Source organism: Pleurodeles waltl, chromosome 6 (assembly GCF_031143425.1).
Source record: "Pleurodeles waltl isolate 20211129_DDA chromosome 6, aPleWal1.hap1.20221129, whole genome shotgun sequence".
Lineage (NCBI taxonomy): Eukaryota > Metazoa > Chordata > Amphibia > Caudata > Salamandridae > Pleurodeles > Pleurodeles waltl.
Genome location: NC_090445.1, coordinates 1272450338 through 1272471358, shown reverse-complemented (window position 1 = coordinate 1272471358; position 21021 = coordinate 1272450338). Strand labels below are relative to the sequence as shown.

Genomic DNA, 21021 nt, shown 5'->3' with positions numbered 1-21021 from the left:
TATCCCCTTCCCCCCTAAAGGTAATGTTGAAAGGGACGCCCGTGGAAGTGGATCCGTTCAAGTGCATAAGTGGGATGGTCCCCTTTGCCATCACTCCATTCGTTGATAATGATGAGGTGGCACGTCCAGTAGGAAGCTTGAACATCCTGGAGGACAATACCACCGTTATATTGGTTCTGTTGCAATGTCTTGAGTACTACCTTAGGATGATTGTCATCCCACAGCAACTTCCGAAGTTCTTCATCATCCTCGTGAAGAGCTTTTCAGGGATTTTATAGAATGTGTTCCTGGGAAGATAATAGGTATTTCGGGAGTGTAACCATCTTGAACATGGCTGCTTTTCCCAGTATAGTTTGCAGCAATTTCCTCAAACGCTGCACATCAGCTCGGAATCCTGTCTGTATTTTTAGAAGGTACCGCTCAAGAGCCCTCTCTGGAATCAGTATCACATATGTTTCCAGATACTGGAATCCCTCCCAGGGAGTACCAAGGGGTCCAGATGGCCACCAGTAGGAAAAAGAACAGATTTATGCCAATTTATAGTGTCTGGAATCAACTGTTGTGGACGTGTGAGGTATAGGAGGATGTCATCGGCATAAAACGAAATCTTGTCCTCATCGATCGGTGACCTGGGGGCATCGAAGACTGGAATGTCTTTGTGTGCTCGAACTAAGCACGCTAGTGGTTCTAATAGTAGAGCAAACAATAGGGACAACAGGCAGCATGCCTGCTTAGTTTTCCTCCATATAGAAAAATCTGCGGAGAGAACCCCATTCATGTGCACTGCAGCCATAGAGACGTGATATAGGAGCGCTACCCATTTCAGTAATTGGGGGGGGCAAAGCCAAAGTTCCGTAGGTCCTGCATCATAAAAGGCAAATGAACTACATCAAATGCTTTTCTGCATCTAATTAAATAAAAATGTGGATCAGGGTGTGCCTAAGTCTCCACTGACCAGTTGTGGAGCCTGCGTAGGTTATACCTAGTTGATCGTCCATGCATGAAGCCAGACTGGTCTCTGTGTATGACGGAGGGTTATAACACTGGCATGTCTTGTGGCCAGTACTGTAGCCAGGATCTTAGTTTCTGTATTTTGCAGCGAGATGGGGCGGTACAGTTCACATCTATAGTCCGATTTTACAAACACTGTTGTGGCTTTGGGCAGAGCCAGAGAAGTACCCCATCTTCCCTGGCCCTCAGATACATATTGAGGAGTGAGGAGGTAGTTCTGTCAAGTTGTTCCTAAAAAAACTCCGCAGGGATACCATGGGGTCCCGGAGTTTTACCCAGATTCAGCTTGGCTATGGCTGCTTCCACCTCAGCAAGAGACATTTCCTCCTTGAGGGCAACCTAGTCTTCTGCCAGAGTTGGTAGTGACACTTCCAGGGTATTTACATTATTCAGGGTTTTGTAGAAGGTAGCAAATGCTCCCGCTGTGTCCCCATCTGTCATACAAATATTGCCCTCAGCTCCTTCTCTGTGATATACCCACCTAGCCTCTATCTCTCGTTGGCCCAGCTATGCCAGTAGTTTCCCCGGTGTCGTAGAAGCGGTGCCTAGAATTTGGCTAGGTGCCTCAGTATGTATCAGCGCTTTATATTCAGCTTTCATGACCTCTGTATTTCTCAGATTAAGGGGTTCTGGGGAAGCTGCATTTATCAATTCCACCCTCTTCAGCTTAGATTCTAAAGCCTCAACCTCTCTCACTGCCTTCTTTTTCTTGAAGGCAATGATGTCCTGGGCTCTGTCTCGCAGCACTGTTTTATACACTTCCCACAGGGTCACTGCTGATGCCACTGAGTCTTTATTGTCTGAGAAATAGAGCTCAGATTCCATGCAGAGCTCCTGTGCTATAGTCTCATCCTGTAGTTTCCATGCGTTTAGTTTCCATCCCAGCCCGTTATCCCAGGGGTTCCGGCCTAGGGTGATCCAGAAAAGGGGGGAGGGCGGGGGGGGGCGCGTGTGATCAGACAGCCCTCTAGCTAAATACTCCGATCTTTGAATCACCCCTACTTCACCAGTCCGGATGAACACATAATCTTACGGCAACAACACTCTATGCATTCCCGAGTGGTAGGAGAAGTCCCTAATTGCCGGGTGGCGATGATATCACAGGTCAGTAAGTCTCAGTGTCGCAGCAAAATGGGCCAGAGATGTTTCTTTAGTGGCATGTGGGGGATGCCCAGACCTATCCATCGCAATAGACATGACATCATTAAAGTCACCTCCAACAATATGGAGCAACGAGTGTCTGTCCAGGTGTATTCACTTTACTTTATCAAGTGGAGCCTGTGTGAGATAGTGTGGTATATGTCCCCCTGGCTAAGAAACGACACAGGGTCCCCCTCAAAGGGGTCTTCTGTAATAAAACAACATCTGCTTTGTGGTGCCTAATGTATAAAGCAACAAGCCCTCTCTTGATCTTATTGTTTAAGCCATTGACGTTCCATGTGAGCACGAAGCAACCCGGCTGCTCAGGCACAAGGACTTGTAAAAAATATTGCCTGAAGTCCATAGTCCCACCTGCTTCTTGTGTAAGGCAAAAAATCAACATCAGCAACAACACAAGCAAAACAATCCCACCCGCCTCCTGCACGCATACATGCACTCGTCAAACATGAGCCAGTGCATCACAGGACAAGGCCCTAGCTGTCTGTAGCCCACACCTCCCTTACCCCACTAGCAAAGATACCAACAAATTATAATAAATCACAAAACAGCTCTCATACACACTCATCACTCTGGCCATAGACCCAAGGGACAGATGTGGTCCTCTGACCCGTCAGTCACTCCACTCACTATTCATGCTCTGCACTCAGTCACCTTTTTCTCCCTCAGCAAGTGGTTAAGACACCCTTTGTGCTCATGCAATCAATCAGACAGAACAAATAGAAGAAGGGAGGGGAAATGGGAAAGAAGACGTCCACAGGAAGCTCGTACACTTCACTGATTCCTCACCACGCCAACCATTGGGCCTCTTTCACTCTCCTGATGCCTGAGCATCATCATCGAACCCTATGAGGCCCTTCAAACACAAGACTACTCTTTAAAAGTCAAGTTATATAACATAGTTTAGTTCCAGTATTCAGTATATGTTTATAGTGTCATCCCGTTCTCCCTCAAACAGTAAATGAGGTGAGTTTTTCAGATCTTTATGCCCATATTGTACCTTCTCACAGCTATATTGTCCGAGTCGTAGGAACGTTCAACCGGCGAGTCCCTGCCACCTATCTTCCCTTGCGATCTGGTTCTGTCTTGTTGTGATCCATTCCAGCACTTACGTTTCAAAGTCCAAAGTTTTGGCCTTGCACCTGGGTCTGCTCCCCACGATCGCCTCTGCGAGGGCTCGCCGAGGGGATGGTGGGACGGTCTTTCTGCTATCCATTTCCACACCTCTGAGGTTTCAAAGGAGTGCGCTTTGTTAATAAAATTACTTTGAGTTTGGCGGGAAAGAGTAGCATATATTGAAGTTGCATCGACTTGAGCTTGTCCATGGCTGCATCAAAGGACTCTCTGTTTTTGCACTTCTCTAGAGTAGTCAGGGAACAACATAATGGTGGAGGAGTCATATGATCCCAAGCTGCCACGCCACCCTCAGAATCAGGTCTCGGTTGTGAAAGTTAAGAAACCGTGCAACTAGTACCCTTTGGGAAGGGGGGCACCTGGTATCGGCATCATCCACTCTCCATAAAAAGTCTTTGGGTAAGTGTTTTCACTTCAGCCCGGTCTTTTCCATTGCAGTGTGCTGTATCCTCCAGCTCGGATATCCTTTCGTCTGTTGCCGAGATTCTGTCTGTAATCTTCCGGAGATCTTATCTTAGAAGGGAGACGTCTGTGCCCACCTCGCCCATTTATTTTTATTTTTTTTATCGACCTGGACCATTGGATTTCTGCCATAAGCAGGCTGTTGTCTGGGTGGCCATTTTCGGCCTCCTCTGTGGGTGGATCCACCTGCCTATTATATTTTTCTATCTTCCCCTGACAGGTCTGCTTCGGGTCCTTATCTTTCACCATCTGTGAGGGGGAAAAAGAGGGGGATGCCACTGCTCACTTGGCAACAGTTTTGGGCCTGTGGAGACTCACACTTGTTAGTCTCTCGCTCAGTGGTGATAACCTCACATCGAGCACTGCACCAGTACATGACATCAGTTCCCTCAATTCAGCCAGTGCTGCTAGTTCTCTTAGCAAGAGCAGGGTTAAAACCAAACTTAACACCCTCACTGCAGAGGTCTCCCCACACGAGTTGCTCGCTCCCCACTGGGCGCTGCTCCGGTCAAAAGTCGTCACTCCATTGAAAAAGTGCAGCCAGCTCACTATTGTCAGGGTGCTCACTCATAAATCATCAGTCATATACCTTACCGGACCACTTAGGGGGGTCAGGGCCACCCAGGTAGGTGGGGAACAGTCTTGGGCCCGGTTACACCGTGCCTCCCTCCACTCTGGGCCTTCTTTCTTCCCCCTCAACAAAGGCCTTTCCAACGTTTAGGCACTCGACCCAGTGTCTGGCTATGTCTCCAGCTCAGCATGCGGGGGGAGGGGCAGCTCTCACTGCCTTAGGCCCTCAATAGCATTGTATAGACGGGATGGGGGTGTGCTCAAACGTATCCCAAGCTGCATGCTTTGGGTCAGGCAGTGGGAGCACTTTTTCGGCATTGCACTCATGCCTTATGATGCCTCAAGTCTTTGCTCATCCACGCACTGGGCCCATGACTTACCATGGTTGCGATAGGTGTCTGTGCGCTGATACAACTCCAAGTCAGTCCTCAGTTTAGTCGGCTCTTTCGCTGCCCCCCGCAGTGTCATGCAGCTCTGGCCCTAGTTGTTTAAAGATCGCTGGGACCCACACTGTCTGCCACCAGAGGGAGGACCTGGGGCACGACCCTTCAATCTGGGCTGCTGCGCCTCACACAGACCTGGCCATATTTGGCTGCCTCTGCTTTTTCTTCCCAGGTGTCGGCTTCCTGATGCCTTCAGTCCCACAGTTTTCCCCCAGTTCCCAGGGAAATACTTTTCCGGGGCACTCCTATCTGTCGAACTGCTCTGCGCTCCTCCCCACATGGGCGGCAGTCTGTGCTTTGGGCCACGGAGGCAGACAAAGTTTCGAGGAAAATAGAGGCTGCAGGGTCTTCTGAGCTGCCATCTCAGTTATAGAACGCGGAGACCGCTCGTCCCGCTGCACTTCTCTCAGCCTTATATTAATTCGGGGACTCCAGAATCGCCTTTCAAGAGGTTGTTCTGCTGCAGGGGTGTTTGTCCATGGTGTAGATATGGGAAGATGGGGTGAAGGGTTGCAGGGTTCCGTCAGTATCATGTTAGGCCCGGTTGGAGCTTAGCTCATGCACAGTCACTTTTCCATCTTGTTGGCCATGCCCCTCTACCCCTCTACAGTTCAATTTTTTCAGCGTCTGAGGACCACCATGGTAACCCTGACCTGGGCCAGTAAACAACCGCGAGTGTCATAGAAACGTCTTACATTGACATTTGCCCAGGGCAGTTTGGGGGAGCCCGACATGACATTGTATGCTTTATGCGCTCAATCTCAATATTTACATTACTGGCTATATCCGACACCATTCCAGACCCTTGTTGCCATAAAAACACACCGGGCAGACCCATGGCGACTGACCACGGCACTCTATGTGCCTTCCAGTGCTCCAGGGGCTGATATTTTCACTGTCAATAATGTATGCTGAGCATGGTGGGATTGAGGAAAAGAGCTAAATTTTCTTGCTTTTATGCTCCCTCCATCCCACTGGGTAATAACCCCCGAAATCCACCACTACAAGATAAGCGTGCTACATTGTGGACATGCAGCAGCAACATCATAACATACTCAGGCCTGTACCCTGAGGACTCATTCATTCCGCCTTTTGAGTCTGTCGTCCCCGCCTCCCACTATGCTAGACACTTTACTACCATCTCAGAGCCACCGCTCCCTGGAGCACATGCTCACCACTTCTTCACCACAAAAATTGATCACTTGCCTTTACACCATTATGCAGACTCCAGCACCACTCATAGTAATGGTGGTGTGTGCGGCGTGGGAAGCTGACACGGACCTTCCCACTACAGATAAGCAATGGTCATTCTACTGCAGTCAGTTGCAGATGCTGTCTCAAACTAGGTTGCGCTTTATACATTTTAAATGTCTCCATCACCTCTATCACACCCTTTTGCAGCTTTTCAAAATGGGGCTAGTCTCTTACCCTCACTGACTTAGATGTGCAATACACAAGGCTTCTTTCATTCATCTCTTACGGTACTGCCTTTAAGTGGCAACTTTTTGAGAGGGAGTGTTCTTGACAATCCGCAGGATCATGGGATGTTTACCCCCCCCTGCACCCCATGGTGGGCTATGTCAGAGAAATCCCAGTGTGCAACCTCCAACTCACTTCCACGCTGCTTCTTCTGATCAAACACAGGGTGGCCATGCACTGGATTCAGAGACCGGCCACACTATTTAGGCATGGCTGAGGGACGTGGTGTACTGTTAGGAGCAGTTGTCCAACTTCTGGGAGTTAATGCTGCCTTGCTCATGCCCCAGATATCTGGGAACTTTTTCTCTCATGTCTCCGCCAGAGGGACACCACCTCACCAGAATCAGTAAACTCACAGCCTGGTGACAATTCTGTTCAGGAGGATACATCCATTGCTATCCCAACGTCTTCAGTGAACCTCTGCCCTGCCATACCATGCCTCCTGCCTTTGCGGGTCTAGGTGTGCAATGCTGCTAGTATCTTGGCTGTGAGTTATGTCGAGTGGCCATACTTCACATTGGTGGATCTATGTTGCTCCTAATGGCTTTGTACATTTCTTTTCTTGTATTATTATTTTCAGGTTTGTGGTGGATAGACTGTGTCAAACGGGCATTATTCATTGTCAAGCTATGTTCATGTACCTTGCCCCCCCAAGATCCTCCCCTTCTCCTCCTTCTCATGCCCCCATCTTCCCTACTCTGTTACCCTCTGCCCCTTTGTCTCCCACTGTGCTATGAAGATTGTTGTATTGTTATTCTAGCCATAAATTGCAATAAAAAGATCTTTAAAAAGCATAAAAAGGCTTAAGCATGCAATAACGATTACAATTTGTGTTTAAATAATTGTTCCATGGAAGTTCACTAGACCGGTATTAGTGCTTCCTTGTAGGGAGATAAACTTAGGAAAGGTACAGAAACCATTTTTAGTTGCTATGCACATAACATGAAAACGTAATCAAAATGTGGTGTTGGGTTTCTCTGACTGTAAACTGAAACTTAATTTAAAAACACAAGGATAATTAAAACATGAAAAAAAACATTCCCAAAGTATTGTCCCACAACTGAATGACAGTGGTGAAGGGAAGCAGAATGTAAATGACAGCTGGACAAGTCAGTGGATAAAGGCAGCTTGCCCAAAACCCGGGGAAGTGTTTGTAGATGTATGTGTGATGGATTGCGAGAATTCAATTTCAAAATGTCATCCATCAGTTGAATTGAGTTCTGAAGCAAGAAATATTTGAGAATATTATGTACAATTGTAATATGTGCATGCTCGTATAAAGCTATATTGCAACAGTTTCATTGGATGACAGAAAACTAAGACCAATAAATGTTTCACAATAATGTTGTCACATCTTCAGGGCATGAGTTGAAAATCACGTGATGGATAATACACAAAGATAAGTTAATTGAAAACTAAATTACGTGGGTGTAAAGAAGAAAAAGGGGGGAAAGAATTTGTAAAAAAAAAATATATATAAGCTGATCTAAAAAGGGCACAAGTTACACATACTTTAAGGCATGATAACCTTCCAATGTAAGGAGCTAAGTGGAAAATAGTGAGCTGACCATGGGCGGGAGAAAGCAGAATGGAGCTGGCTTCCACATGCCTCCCGAGGAGAGCACGCAGACGCACCGTGGGCCCCCAGTGGATAAAAGACATGTGTGTGCCCAATAAGAAGAGGAAAAAAAAGTGGACAATTATGACGCATTCCTGCATGATAAAATAGAAAAAAAAAACTACAGTGAAGTGGCAGAGCCTCTCATTGGAAATTCACCGCTGGGTCCAGGGAGAGCCCCATTTGCATATTATTTCTCCTTGTATTGCCTAAAAGTGCGAAAGGACACCAACTACAGTTTCAGAGAGTGTTTATGAGGGCGGCCAGAGGTGCACCAACCTCCCATCCCAGAAAGTGTGGAAAAAGGTTGCTCTAAGCCTCCCCTAGGGTTATGTTTGTATCCCTGTGAGACGTTTTTAATGAATGCAAGCAGTCCTGGAGCTTATACCTTTGTACAAAAGCTCTGGAGGGAGGGGACTTATGTTGATTGGTCCTCTAAATTCAGTGGCAGCATGATAAAGACAAAAGCAAGACTCATGTAAACATTGAATTTAAATGGCTTTAATTACCAGTGACAGTCTTGGCAATTTTGACAGTGCAATGCTATATGGTTTAATCAAGGTCATGAAAAGGTTTTTGTTGACGAGCACTATTAACAGTCAATCATTAAATGTTTTGATGCTGGTCACTGGCATTTGAAATGCTTTTTAGAAGTATGTGTCATTCTAGATTGTGGAAATTGGTAAGTGACTCAGGTATGCGACTGAACGGATTGGATAAGCTAGAGTGTTTGCTTCGTCTGGGGTGTGACTGTGGTAATGAGAGGGGATTGTGCAAATTGTGTTTTGAATCAAGCATGTGAGTGCAGCTTGTGGGATATGCAGAACATTGGTCTTTTGTCCTTAGATCAATACAAACTCTATAATGATTAAACGGGGATTACCCTTACCTTTTCTCCGTGTGTGCATTGCCCGGGTGGGAGAGGACGACCTAAAGATCTGCAGAAAAGGCTGCTTATGGGGCTTTCATTGGGTTGTACCAGGTCCATGACATTTTTGTATCTTTTATTTACTACATTTGTCTGTTGGGTGTGGTTATAAACAGACCAACGATGTTGTGAATTACTTAAGACCTACTGCAATCGGCTTTTAACTTTAAAGGAGCTTTAAGCCAGCCCTTTTCCTTGGCTTTCATTGGTGACTCTAATTGTTTACGGCGTCCTGGCTTCGATGTAGCATGGACCTTGTAGTGATTGTTTTTATTGTTATCTTTCCACTGCTTGTTCTTTTCTTCTTCCTCTGTTGTTGATGCTTCCCCTGATATAACTTGTCCCCCTATCGTTATTGTACCTTGCTCCTTTTATGTTTGTTTAATCACTTACTTCGCTTGCCCTATCCCTCTACTCCTCTTGAGGCCCTGCCTTCTCCCTTGTTTTGTTTCTTCTCTTTTTTATGCCTCTCTTCCACTTACACCCCTCACCCCCCCCCCCCTCAAAAAAAAATCTTCCAGAATCACTGCTGCTTCTTAACACACAGTTGGCTTCTTCTTGCATTCTGTCAAATGGTTGTCCTCTGACATTAACAGAAGTTCCAGACATTAAACATTTAGCACAATTGCAGCAGAACACATGGAATAATGTGATTTAAACACATTGATCAACGCGGTCTGTGTCACAGCATAGCTTTTTTTCTTTTTATTTCAACAATGCCGCTCGTCAGCCGTGCAGCTGTTCAACATAGAAAAATGTTGATAAAGCCATCAATAGATCTCGTATAGACCAGGCCTATTGGTTTTGCCAATGATTGTTTCATAAGTCGCTACCCAAAAAACATAACTCCTGAAATTTTCAAAACATATTTCAGTATTTTTCAATAGAAAAGAATAAAATCTGTGCTAACCTCCGCTGGGTCACAAAAAGCTAAAATCCTTGCTTGTATTTTCTAATGTGCTTAAAGTTTCACAACAGTTGTTTTACGTAGCTCTTTACATCATTGCAGAATTGCTCCAACCAGTGCACATGCAGCATTTGACAAAGCAGCTCATTATTTCGGAATGAAGATGGTGCACATTCCTTTGGACCAGAAGACTATGCAAGTCAATGTTAAGGTATAATTAATACTTTGAGATCCTGAAGCTACGCCATGGAAATGTTGTTACTGTCTTTTTACCATATTAGCATTATTCTAAATATGTAATTATTCTGAGCTCACTAGTTGTTTGCGAAAGGAGATAATCGTTCATTTGACGAGGAAATACATTTTTTTCTGGAATACTAAATTGTAAAACATGTATTAGTCGTATTATCAGTCTGTTGCGATTGTTATGCATGAATGATGATTTGGAGAACATGCAACCTTTGATTCAAAATATGTATCTATGTAATGCCACTTAAAAAGGTCCTTACTAATATACAGTGCCTACCGAAACACTTTTCTGAACATTTACCTGCAATAAAGACAGCTTTAAGATTGAATCCAGTAAGATAAAGCAAAATGCAATTCTTTTGAATCAGCGACAAAGAGAATCTAAAAAGGTAGAATTCCTAGGTTGATATAATGTTTGTGCCTGAGGATATGGCATTACACTGTGTGTCTGTTGACCAGATACTCGCATGTCCTTGGCAGCATTAACCTCTCAGTTTACTGGAAGACATAAGAGCAGGGCTCAAAGATTTGCTCCATGACTGTATCGTCACCTTTAAACAACTTATGCAAATTAGCTTAACCAGTGTGTGAAGTAATTCGGTCAGTGGACACGAGAACAGTTCTCAACAGACAAAAGTGGTTTGTGGAATGTTCTATTCTGTAATGTTGAGTCAAAACGTATTGATATGCCCTTTGAAGGCCAGCACCATTTTTTCAGTGTTCATACATCTTCAGAAAGACTACCGGATCTGGCGACGGCCCTTCATATTATGCTTTGCACCAAACTAGCCCATGAAGGCTATGGTGGTAGTTGTGGCTTACCTAAGGAGAATAGTGTCAAACTCTCCCTGCCTAGACAACTGCTTCTTCAGCACAACTTTACCACATTTCCAGCACACTAATATGCACACTCTTTCCGTGCATTCAAACAAGTTGTTTGTATCTCATTGTCAGTGTTTAGGAATTCAGTGATGCTTATGAATTATAAATAGCACTGTATGCCATTGCTTGCCTCTTTGCACACCCATTCTGTGCTATTTGTTCGGGCTGTTTTAAAGAAATTTGCACTAGAGATTATTCTTAAAACGCTTGGAACCAGCAATATCATAACGTGTGTCCCTGCTCACTGTTTCCGTAACTGTTGTTTTGTAAACCATTTTCTCAATTTTCAGGCACTGAAGAGAGCAATTACCAAGAATACTGCAATGATAGTCTGCTCAGCTCCTCAATTCCCACACGGAATAATCGACCCAATTGAGGACGTGGCAAAGGTAGTAAAAATACAATTCTGATTTTCGTAGATTAAGGAAAAGGAGGGGCCAGATCTTCCTAATTTTTAAGTGTTTGTTTTTTTCTTTTCCAGTGTCCCATTAGTTTATTATATCAACATTCAGATATAAATATGTGATTAAAAATAGATGGAACTGGATAGCTCTTTCACATTTTTCAAGTTTGAGGAGTAATTCCTGATGCTGGTGTTATCAGGCTTTGGATACATTACCATGCTGCTACATACCTGCTGATGTTTCTTACGATAGTTTATTCTATATTATCTTGGAACTTTTGGGTTACTTAGAAAGGCTTCTCATTTGGCTTTGGTTGAATTTTGTGTTTAATCTTTTTTTGTTGCGTTTTTTAGAAGAAAATTATCAGAGAGCGAATAAAGATAACCATACAAACCTTCTCACCTATATCCACGGCCGGCGAGTGAAACAGTGAGAATGGGAACAATGAGAAGGCTAGAAAGAATGGGGGAAGAGAGAATAGAGATGGAAGGGGGAATTTATGGATAAGGAAGACTGATATGCCATTTCCTTGGTATATAAACACAGGACAGTTGTGTTATTCAGGAAGTCAGAGGCTGATCACCATGCCCTGAGTGTTCCCCTCCGTCCTGAGTCAAGCGAGGCACCCTTAAGTAGCTGGGACAGGTCAGTTCTCGGAATTCCTGAGATAGGAAGCGCAGGCAGGGCCCCCGTTTCTTGTCGAATTGAGGTAATCTACGTTTAGTCTCGCAGTGAGCCGTTCTATTCCCAGGTAATACCCCAGAGCCTGTACAGCCAGTCTTGCTTCGTTGGGACAGAGTCAGACTCCCATTTGGCCAGGATAGATTGCTTTGCTGGGCAGAGAGAGCTCTACACCGTTCTGAGGATAGCGGGTAAGTCAGGATGCTAGTATGATGTAGCTAGTGAAGTGCGGAATGTCAGTATCATACATCTCGTTGATGTCCACCAGGACTTTGGATCAGAAGGGTTGGACTTTGGGCACTGCCAGATGATATGTGTCAGCGCCCCTGTTAGAACACTGTGTCGCCAACATTCATCTGAGGACCCCTGTTTGCAACTCGCTAGGCGTGCTGGCGTTTATTATCAATAATGTACAGTGTTTAGAAATGTTTCAGTGCAACTTTTGGTTGAATTAAAAAATACTATACTTTTTCTCTGGAAAAATTGGTGTAACAGTACTCCTACTTCCTGCTTATTTGTCCTGTGAAATGAAAGTCCTAATACAATCAATGCCATCGTTGAGGCCTAATTATATTAAATTTTGACAATGATGGACTGGCACATGGAAGTAATTGTGGTTATCTTTTCATCTGTATTAGAGATGAGGATTAATGGTGAGAATTTCTGCACTATGCAGATGAATCTGGGGATAGTCCATGTTTGCTTACCTACGTGAAAAGAAAAAAAGTGATTTGGCCACCATGGAACGTACTATCGGATTTCCTTTTGTATTTAACTCAAACATTTTAATTGCTGTCGATTAGATGGATTATAACTATATAAATTATTGATGAGCAATACAAAATCTGATATTTAACTTACAGTTTCGTAATACATGCAACTTTATTAGATAATACTCTGTTTCTTTCAAAATATATTATTATGCATGTGAATTTTGAGATTGTATCTCATTTAGACAATGATCATTACGCAGAAAAACTGCATTTTACATTTTTTCCTCTCATATGTTCTCTTGTATTAACACAGAATTAATTATTACCCCAAAGGTATTATAATGCAAGTGAAAAATAGCTGATAGGCTTCCAGCTACAGAACATATTTAATCAACTAGGTAGGCCGTTCATTGATGTCATAGAGGCCTTTCGTAGAGAGTACTGGTTTTTGGGGGAAGAACTGCTAAATATTTTTCATTAACTTGTGACTCTGGACACTTTGAGTACAAGTACGGGCAAACAGAAATTAATGCTGGAACTTGGGTAATGGAAAATTGGAATATACTTTTTTGTTAGCATTAATTTTGATACAGGCTTCGGAGGCAGTCCTGACTCCCACTTTATGATACATTTCTAAGCAGAATTAGAACATTGGAATGTTGGGAGCGTCATTGGTGACAATGGAGTGGTTTGGGCTTCTAATGGCTGATAAAAGCTCGGAGCTTCAACATTCCAGTGTTCTTTGTTCACAGCAACAGCCGTGAGTAAAGGTCTCACAAAGCCAGAGGGGATTTCGATCCCCTCGGGCTCCGTTAAGCCTTTGTTTTTGTTTATTAGAACATTCTGCCCTCTAGTGATGGAATGTTCTTTAGTTGGGCTATACCGGCCATTAAGGTCCTGCTCCCTTGTTAAAGGCCTTCACCTTAGGCCTTTGACAATGGAGCAGGCCTTTAATGCCAGGAATAGCCCGCTACGGCGGGTTCTAAGGCTATAGTAGAACATTGGAATGTGGGGAGCTCCATTGAAGACAATGGAGTGCTCCGGGCATCTAATGGCTGGTAAAATCCTGGATGTCCAACATTCCAGTGTTTGTCTAACAGCAATAGTTGTGAGCAAAGGCCTCACAGAGCCTGAGGGGATTTTAGCCCCCTTGCGTTTCATTAGGCCTTCTTTTAAATCTTTTAGAACATTTTGTCTTTCAGCGGCTGAATGGCCTAATAGCCTTATAGCCTGCTGTAGCTAGGCTATAGCAGCTATTAAATTCCCGCTCCCTGGTTAAAGGCCCTTGCCTTCGTCTCGGGTGTTTAACACTGGAGTAGGCGTTAATTTCCGGTATAGCCCTCTACGGTGGGCTGTAATGCTCTAGTATTTCATCCAAATGCATGAGAATACAATGCATTTTGCATTCAAGGAAGGCATGGCATAGTCTTTACTGCTAAGCTGTAGTCTCAAAGAAGATTGCTGTGTTTGTATTGTTAGCAGATGAGGTAGCCAAGTCTGGCCTGTTTGCATCCACAACCTGTAGATTTGTTTAGGACCTGACACCGTTAATGAGCAAAGTCCCAGAGTCTTCATATTTGATCATCCAAACAAGAAGGACAAATATATTTTTCTGACTGGGAAGCTTGATGAGAATGCCAAGCCTGCTTTGGTCTAGCCAAAGCAAGACATAGACAAACCAGTTAAAAAGGTTAAATGTTGAAATATGTAGCACCATTTCAAGAAGCCCTTCTTTCTTCTTTGCAAAGGGTTTACTCGTTTGTGCATATGTGTTTGTTTTGTTTGAAGACTCTGGTCAGACTGTTGTGTGTGCTCCAGTGAACAGGTAATTATTTGATTTTTGACTGGCTAGCTTGGGCCATGAATTGTGGGCTAAAGGGGTGAGGGTAGAATGGGTTACTGTCTGCTGTAAAAAAAAAAAAGAAAAATGAAATGAAATTCACATGTTGATGGTCAGCCTTCTTTTCTATGCCATACTCTTTAATTTGTCCTGTAAGGAGGAAGTGGAAGTTGGGTGGAGTAATAGCAAATTCATTCAATAGTATAGAATCAGTCACGTACAATGGGCATTTCAGCAAGCCAACCAAGAAATTTTTAACCATCCCATACAGGACCAGGATGTCTTTGGGGATTTTTGACAGGCATAATAGCTCCTCCCATGCTCAAAAAGGGAATACAGAAAGTTTTGCTAAGATTCTTTATCTTTGCACTGCATATGGCACAGAATTACCTATTGGATTCCAGACAGCACAGGTCTACATCCACAATACATATAGTCTCCATTATCCTCCATGCCTTTTACAGATCTCCTAGAACTCTGAAGTCTGTTGATGATTACACCTGACTTCAGACTTCTGTTGAGGTTCTCTCTCAATCTGCCCAGGCTTCTACCGCCACAATGCTTTCTCTGTAGATCTTTTGAAATTTGTATCTCCTCATCTTTGTCTGGGATCTTCTCATTTCCAAGGAGTTATTCATATACTTTTTGTTTGTCAGTTGGGGATTATACAGAGTACTGCCCTGTGGACTGGCCTCTGCCCCTCTTGCACTCACCAGTAATAAAGCACTGTTTGCAGTCAGCTTGAGGCCTAGAGATTGACATATTTGCTGCTACTTTGACAGTTGGTTAGTGACCAATCCCTGTCCCAGAGTCTTTGGATTTTCTTTAACAAGTGACAACTTTATCATCCAGGATCTGCCTGTGAATACAGCAATTATGTTTGGGTTTCCTTTCCTAATATGATTTTTTTTTGGTGAAATGGTTTTGTAAAAGGTTCTGCCCACCCCTTATCGCTGCAGATTGCTGCAAGTTCATCACTGTTCTTTTTTTTTTTTTTTTTTTATTTTTTTTTTAGAATTTATGCATCTGGTCTCTTTTGTACTTTGCAGTCTGCACATCACTTTGATGATTGCCAAATCTTTGTGATGTTTTCATTTTACTCTCAAATCTCACACGACAGAATTTTTAAAATGTCATACTGCAGTTAACGTCGTGATGGCCATCCACTTTCAATCTTAGTCTCAGTCAAGTGGAACAGAAATGTTGTTCTTACTTGCTTCTACCTTTCCCCCTTTTGTTCCACTATCATCTACACTGACATCTTTTGTTATTTACCCAGATAACGTCAATTCAAGGATTTCTTGCACATTTCTTATTTTCATCTGCCTTTTAAGATTTTAATCCTCCTATTCAGCCAAAAATCCATGTGTTAGCAAAAAGACAAAATAAGTCTAGTATATTGAAGTAAATCTAAAAAACAGCTCTGCTCTTCCTTACTGCTATTTTAAATTGACTAACACCAGCTCTTTTATATGGGCACTTGCAGGTTACGCAAAGTTTCTATGTTTTCCACCCTCATTTTCAACCTCTATAAGGAGTGCTTTGCAGATAACACGAAAAATGCTCCACTACATCAACAACACACAACTGTTTTTGAAAGTCTACTGTGCTTCAGACTTTCGTCACGTCAAAAAACTGTCTTCACCTCATACAGACCTGGTTGTATGGCACCTACCTGAATCTTACCCCTATGAAAACAGAATTCCTGCTGTTCATCAAGAACAACAATCAACAAGTACTCTAAACTTTGCTAAACAGTTTAAAGGTGGAAGGGTTTAAATGCGAACTTTCACCCAATGCTAAGTCAATCAGGTACACCTTGGGCACTAACTTCACACTCTGGGAACACCGACAACAAAATTAAGTGGTTCTGTTACCAGCAGTATATATCTAAGAAAGTGAAACTATTCCTCTCAGTAAGCGACTTTAGAACTGCTGTTTTAAGCGCTTATTTTTTTATGGATATTTATTAATGCAGATTACCAACCTTTTGAATATTCCTGAGATGTTAGACAGCTTCTGGAAAATTTCAAGCAGTATTCCTGAGTACCGGTAGGTGGTGGTGTGCTGGTCGAAGCCAGTGTCATTCCACGCAGGAAGTGACTTGCAGAGCTGCATATTTGCCACCCAGTCGTGCTGACTTCAGTTCCTTTCTTTCTGCAAAACCAAACACAGATCTGAAGGTACCCTTATCTCTAAAGACACTGTTAGTTTTAAAATGATTGGCAAATTGTAACAAGCCTGCAATGGATATGTCACCACCGAAAACTACAGGGTTTAAACCTTGCAGTTACTGTGGCAAACGGTTGTCTAAGACATATTCACATCAGGTATGACTTTGGTAACAGGGATCAGAGCACAACTCCAGGGCCTGTAGTGAGTGCACACAGATAAACCCTAAGTCCATGCGACATCATGAGGCAAAGCTTTACATTGCCAAGCATCCGGTGACTCCACACTGTGATCGGTCCAGGTTGAAATGAAGGTCGCATTCCAGCGGGCGTTCATCGTCTTGGTCCAAGTCCTTGCGTAAGACCTAGAAGAAGCATAAGAAAACCAAGCAGGATCATCCCCTTTCTGTCCCTTTCGAACTCCAGAAAAAGTGTGAGAGCGTAAGCATCCCTCTCTTTCTCACCCCTAAGCCTGAACTCTTTTGGGACCGTTTCCAAGCCTTGTTCGGTTGCATCCTAAATTTCTGGGCCTGTCTGTGAATTTGCAGCAGAAATAATATTTCTGCCAAGTTCTGCTGGGTATTTTTGGCACTCTACCAGCTCCCTCTTGCATGCCTTCAGGGTCCCAAGGGACTGGAAAAACATCTAACTAGAACTCTGTTGGCAGGCCCTCCTTCGGTGCCAGTTGGATCCCCTGTACCCACAATGGGTTCCTCACTTGCTCTGATGCAACTTCAGCCCCGATGCAGAGACCTGTGCCAGACCATCAACCTCAACGACATCAGTGCCGGAGGACAATGTACAACCAGTAGTGTCTCAACCAAGGCAGTGACCAAGCTGAACTTGTCTCACCCTGGCCAGGACCATGTCCCAATCCCTCCGGGAACCAGTCTTACAGCAGCCTATTTGTTTCTGACAAAGTGCCTCTACCTAGCTTGTAGGTTGGCAAAGGTTCTTTACAACTTTTTTAGAACAGACTCTGAGAACTAACAGTATAATGATGAATTGGTGCCTCTGTATACTCAGGACAATTGGTGTGAGGATTTCTAAGATGCCAGCTATCTGGACACTTTCCCAGACCCCGGATTGGTCGCTTCTGGCCCTGCCAGTGAGTAAAGTGCCTCCTCTGTGGTAGTGTGGAGGGCAGCAGAAGTACTTAACTTCAAAATGCCAACCATGGAGGTGAAAAGACCTTTTTTGACTGAGGTCTTTCAGCCAGGTCAAATACACACAGCCTGTGTTACCCTTAATGAGTCCCTAACGGATACCCTGTTGGGAGCATGTGCAAAGCAGTGTTCTGGACCTCCTGTCACTCAGTAAATAGCCCAGAACTGTCACCCTGGTTGAGGTGACCCAGGTTTTCTAACCTACCATCCAACGCCTGAAAGCTTAGTGGTGCACGCATCCACTAGAAGGATCAATCCAACCGTGTTCCCTCGCTGCTCTGCCGTATCTTGAGTCCAAGGGCATTAAGACCTTAAGCAAGCACATGTTGACATCAGCCACTCTTGCCCTGGGCTCTGTTGGTGCAAGCTGCCTTGTTGACTCCTATTCCTACTGACTCTGGACTTTGCACAATTTTATCTGCTGTTTCTGAAGACATCAGACTTTCTCTTGTGGAGGCCATTCATGATAGTCGTGATGCAGCAAAATTTGCTGTAAGAAGCAGACTTTAATCTACTAAGTGCCTCTGTAGGCTAGCACGCACTACTGTGGCACTCTAAAAATGTCCCTGAATGAGGTCAACAGGCTTCTTTTGAAGACATCTAATCCTCCTTGATGGACATGTCCTTTTGAGAGTCTCCCCTTTTCAGTGATTCTGCCCTTGAGCAATTTAAGGAAAGCAGGGCTACATCACTCTCCTTGGGTCTGTTTCCTCTTATGAGATGGTTTTACTAGCAGTTTCGTCCTCTCCATGGCTACTATAGAGGATACCAATACCATCAACATCAGCCAATGCACCCTTTTAGCAGGCTTGCCAGCCGATTCATTATTGTGGCTGTGGATCCCACAGGCAAGGTGGACAGCAGGGACACCATGCAGCCCCAGCTCCATCCTCTCCAGCAGCAGCAGCAGCCGCACAACCCCTTTAGTGTGTCCTTCTAGACACACAGCCACCCTGTCAGAGACAGGATCTTGCATTTTCTCCTAGGGTGGCAAGCATTCACTTTGAACAAGTTGGTACTCCAAATTGTCCATTGGGGCTACACCATTCCATTTGTCTCCTCCCCACCACACCTTCCACCCACTCCAGGATGGCTGACAGAGCACCAATCCGTCTTGCAGCAGGAATTGCAGACCCTTGTGGTCAAAGGAACCATAGAGAGAGGACACACAACAGAAATTGGTACTGGCTGTTATTTCTGCTACTTTCTGGAGTGGAAAGAAGGAAGCATTAATTTTGTTTTAGACCTTCACCTTCTTAATGCTTTTTTGCAGCAGGACAAATTCTGTGTGCTCACCCTGGCCCAAGTCTTGTTTGTCCTGTACCTTGAAGACTGGATGAAAGCGTTGGATATGCAGGACACTTATTTCCACTCTCCTTCCTATAGACCCACAGGTTCTATCTGTGGTTAATGGTGGGGCAAGAGCACCTCTAGTTTGCAGTGCTCCCCTTTGGCCTCTCCTGGGCCCCTCAAGTGTACATAAAAGTGATGTGGCAGTTGTAGCACATCTTCGGCGGTCTGGGGTCTCAGTCATCCCCTAACGCAAAAGACTGACTGTTAAAGACTAGCTCCCCCAGGCAGTTGTTACCCACCTCCAGACTATAGCGAACCTCTTAACATCATTTAGGTTCAATATCAACATGTTGAAGTCACCCCTGACTCATTTAGACGCACTCTTATTCATCAGAGCTATTTATAAACAATGCAGAGTAACCTACCAGATTCTGTTAAGGTTTTGGAGGAGACTGCAAAAAATCTGCAGTGATGGCTGCTAGACCGTGGTTTGGCCTGTGTTAAACTCTTCTCCTGACCCCCACCTAGAAATGTTGGTGCTCATGTATGTATTACTGCTGTACCAAGGAGGCCACTGGGGCGAGGTGGATATTTGATGTCTGTGGTCTCCATCAGAAAACAGATTCACCTCAGCTTGTTGGAGTGGCGGCGATCTGCTTGGTGTTGAAGGCCTTCCAATCATCCATCAAGGGGAACTCTAACAGTTTCTCACATGCAACACTACTAACATATGGCACTGCTACAAGTGGTACTGAGTGGGAACGTGGGTTTCGTGCCATGAGGCTCTGCGCCGGAGGAAGTAGCTGACTCACCAGGGCATATCTTTAATTATGAACCACCTGGCGGAATCTGTAAACACCAAATCAGACAAACTCAGTCTCTGACCCTTAATGGCACAGGGCTTTTTCAAGCAGTGGGGCACACCCTAGCTTGATTGTTTTGCCTCTGGCCAGAACACACAATATCAGGCTTTTCACATACTAGAGTTCCCTAAAATGCTCTCTATCAAATATATGTCTGACCTAGAATGGAGCTCGGAGCCATGTATGCCTTTCTGCCTCTACCCCTCTTGGCTTAAGTTCTGAAGAAAACGAAGACCGACTTGGTCCGAGTCATCCTGGTGGCTCTGGTTTGAGTATGTGGTATCCAGACCTTTTTGGCATGAACATCTGCCCTTCATTCATGTTGCTGCTTTAGCAGCATCTACAGTTTCAGCAACCAGGCCTCTGAAGTCTGGACCTCCAAGCCTGGAGGTTGAGTGAGAGGAGCCAGTCTCCTTCTGACTGAAGTTATCATTGTGATTCTGGCTTCCAGGTGTCCATCTACAAAATCAGTGTACTTTAGGTGCTGGGACAAACTTGTGGCTTGGTGCAGCACCCGGCAGATTGATCCGTCACATGCTGAAGTACCTGTAATGTTGTTGTTTATTGTGTCATTTGACCAGGAAGGATTGGCATTGGGCATGGTTAAAGCCTATTTGTTGGTTCTTTATTCCTTTTTTAGCTTGCTGGATCAGCTTTCTTTGTTTAAATTACTGATTTAGGTTTAGAGCGTATGTTTCTGCAGAAGGACTTTGTGATGCCACAGTGGGACTTGAATTTGGTTCTGACATTTCTGGTCGCAACCATATCAGCTTGATGTGTCAGGAAGCTGCAGGTGTTTTTTTATCCAGTCACCTTGCACGACAATCTTTCAGACAAACTGGTGTGTCGAGAATTTGTGCTGCATTTCTGTTAAAGTGAGTACCATCTTATCACTTTGGACAGGCTATTGTCCTTACTTTCTTTGCCTGGCCTTACCTCTCAAAAGAGGCAATGGACTCCATCGACTGGACATCAGGAGAGATCCCTCAGTCTGTATTGACTGTTCAAAGGACCATTAGGTGGATGGCAAACTCTTTGTGGACTTCTCG

General features: G+C 44.3%; 1 protein-coding gene across 1 annotated transcript in view; it reads left to right on the top strand.

Annotated features, from left to right (window-relative positions):
• Positions 1 to 21021, top strand: part of SGPL1 (sphingosine-1-phosphate lyase 1) — a 434641-nt gene that overhangs the window by 301517 nt on the left and 112103 nt on the right. The window contains exons 8-9 of the mRNA XM_069240571.1: positions 9813 to 9921; positions 11132 to 11230. Coding sequence (XP_069096672.1) covers positions 9813 to 9921; positions 11132 to 11230 — 208 coding nt within the window. The remainder of the gene's footprint in view (positions 1 to 9812; positions 9922 to 11131; positions 11231 to 21021) is intronic.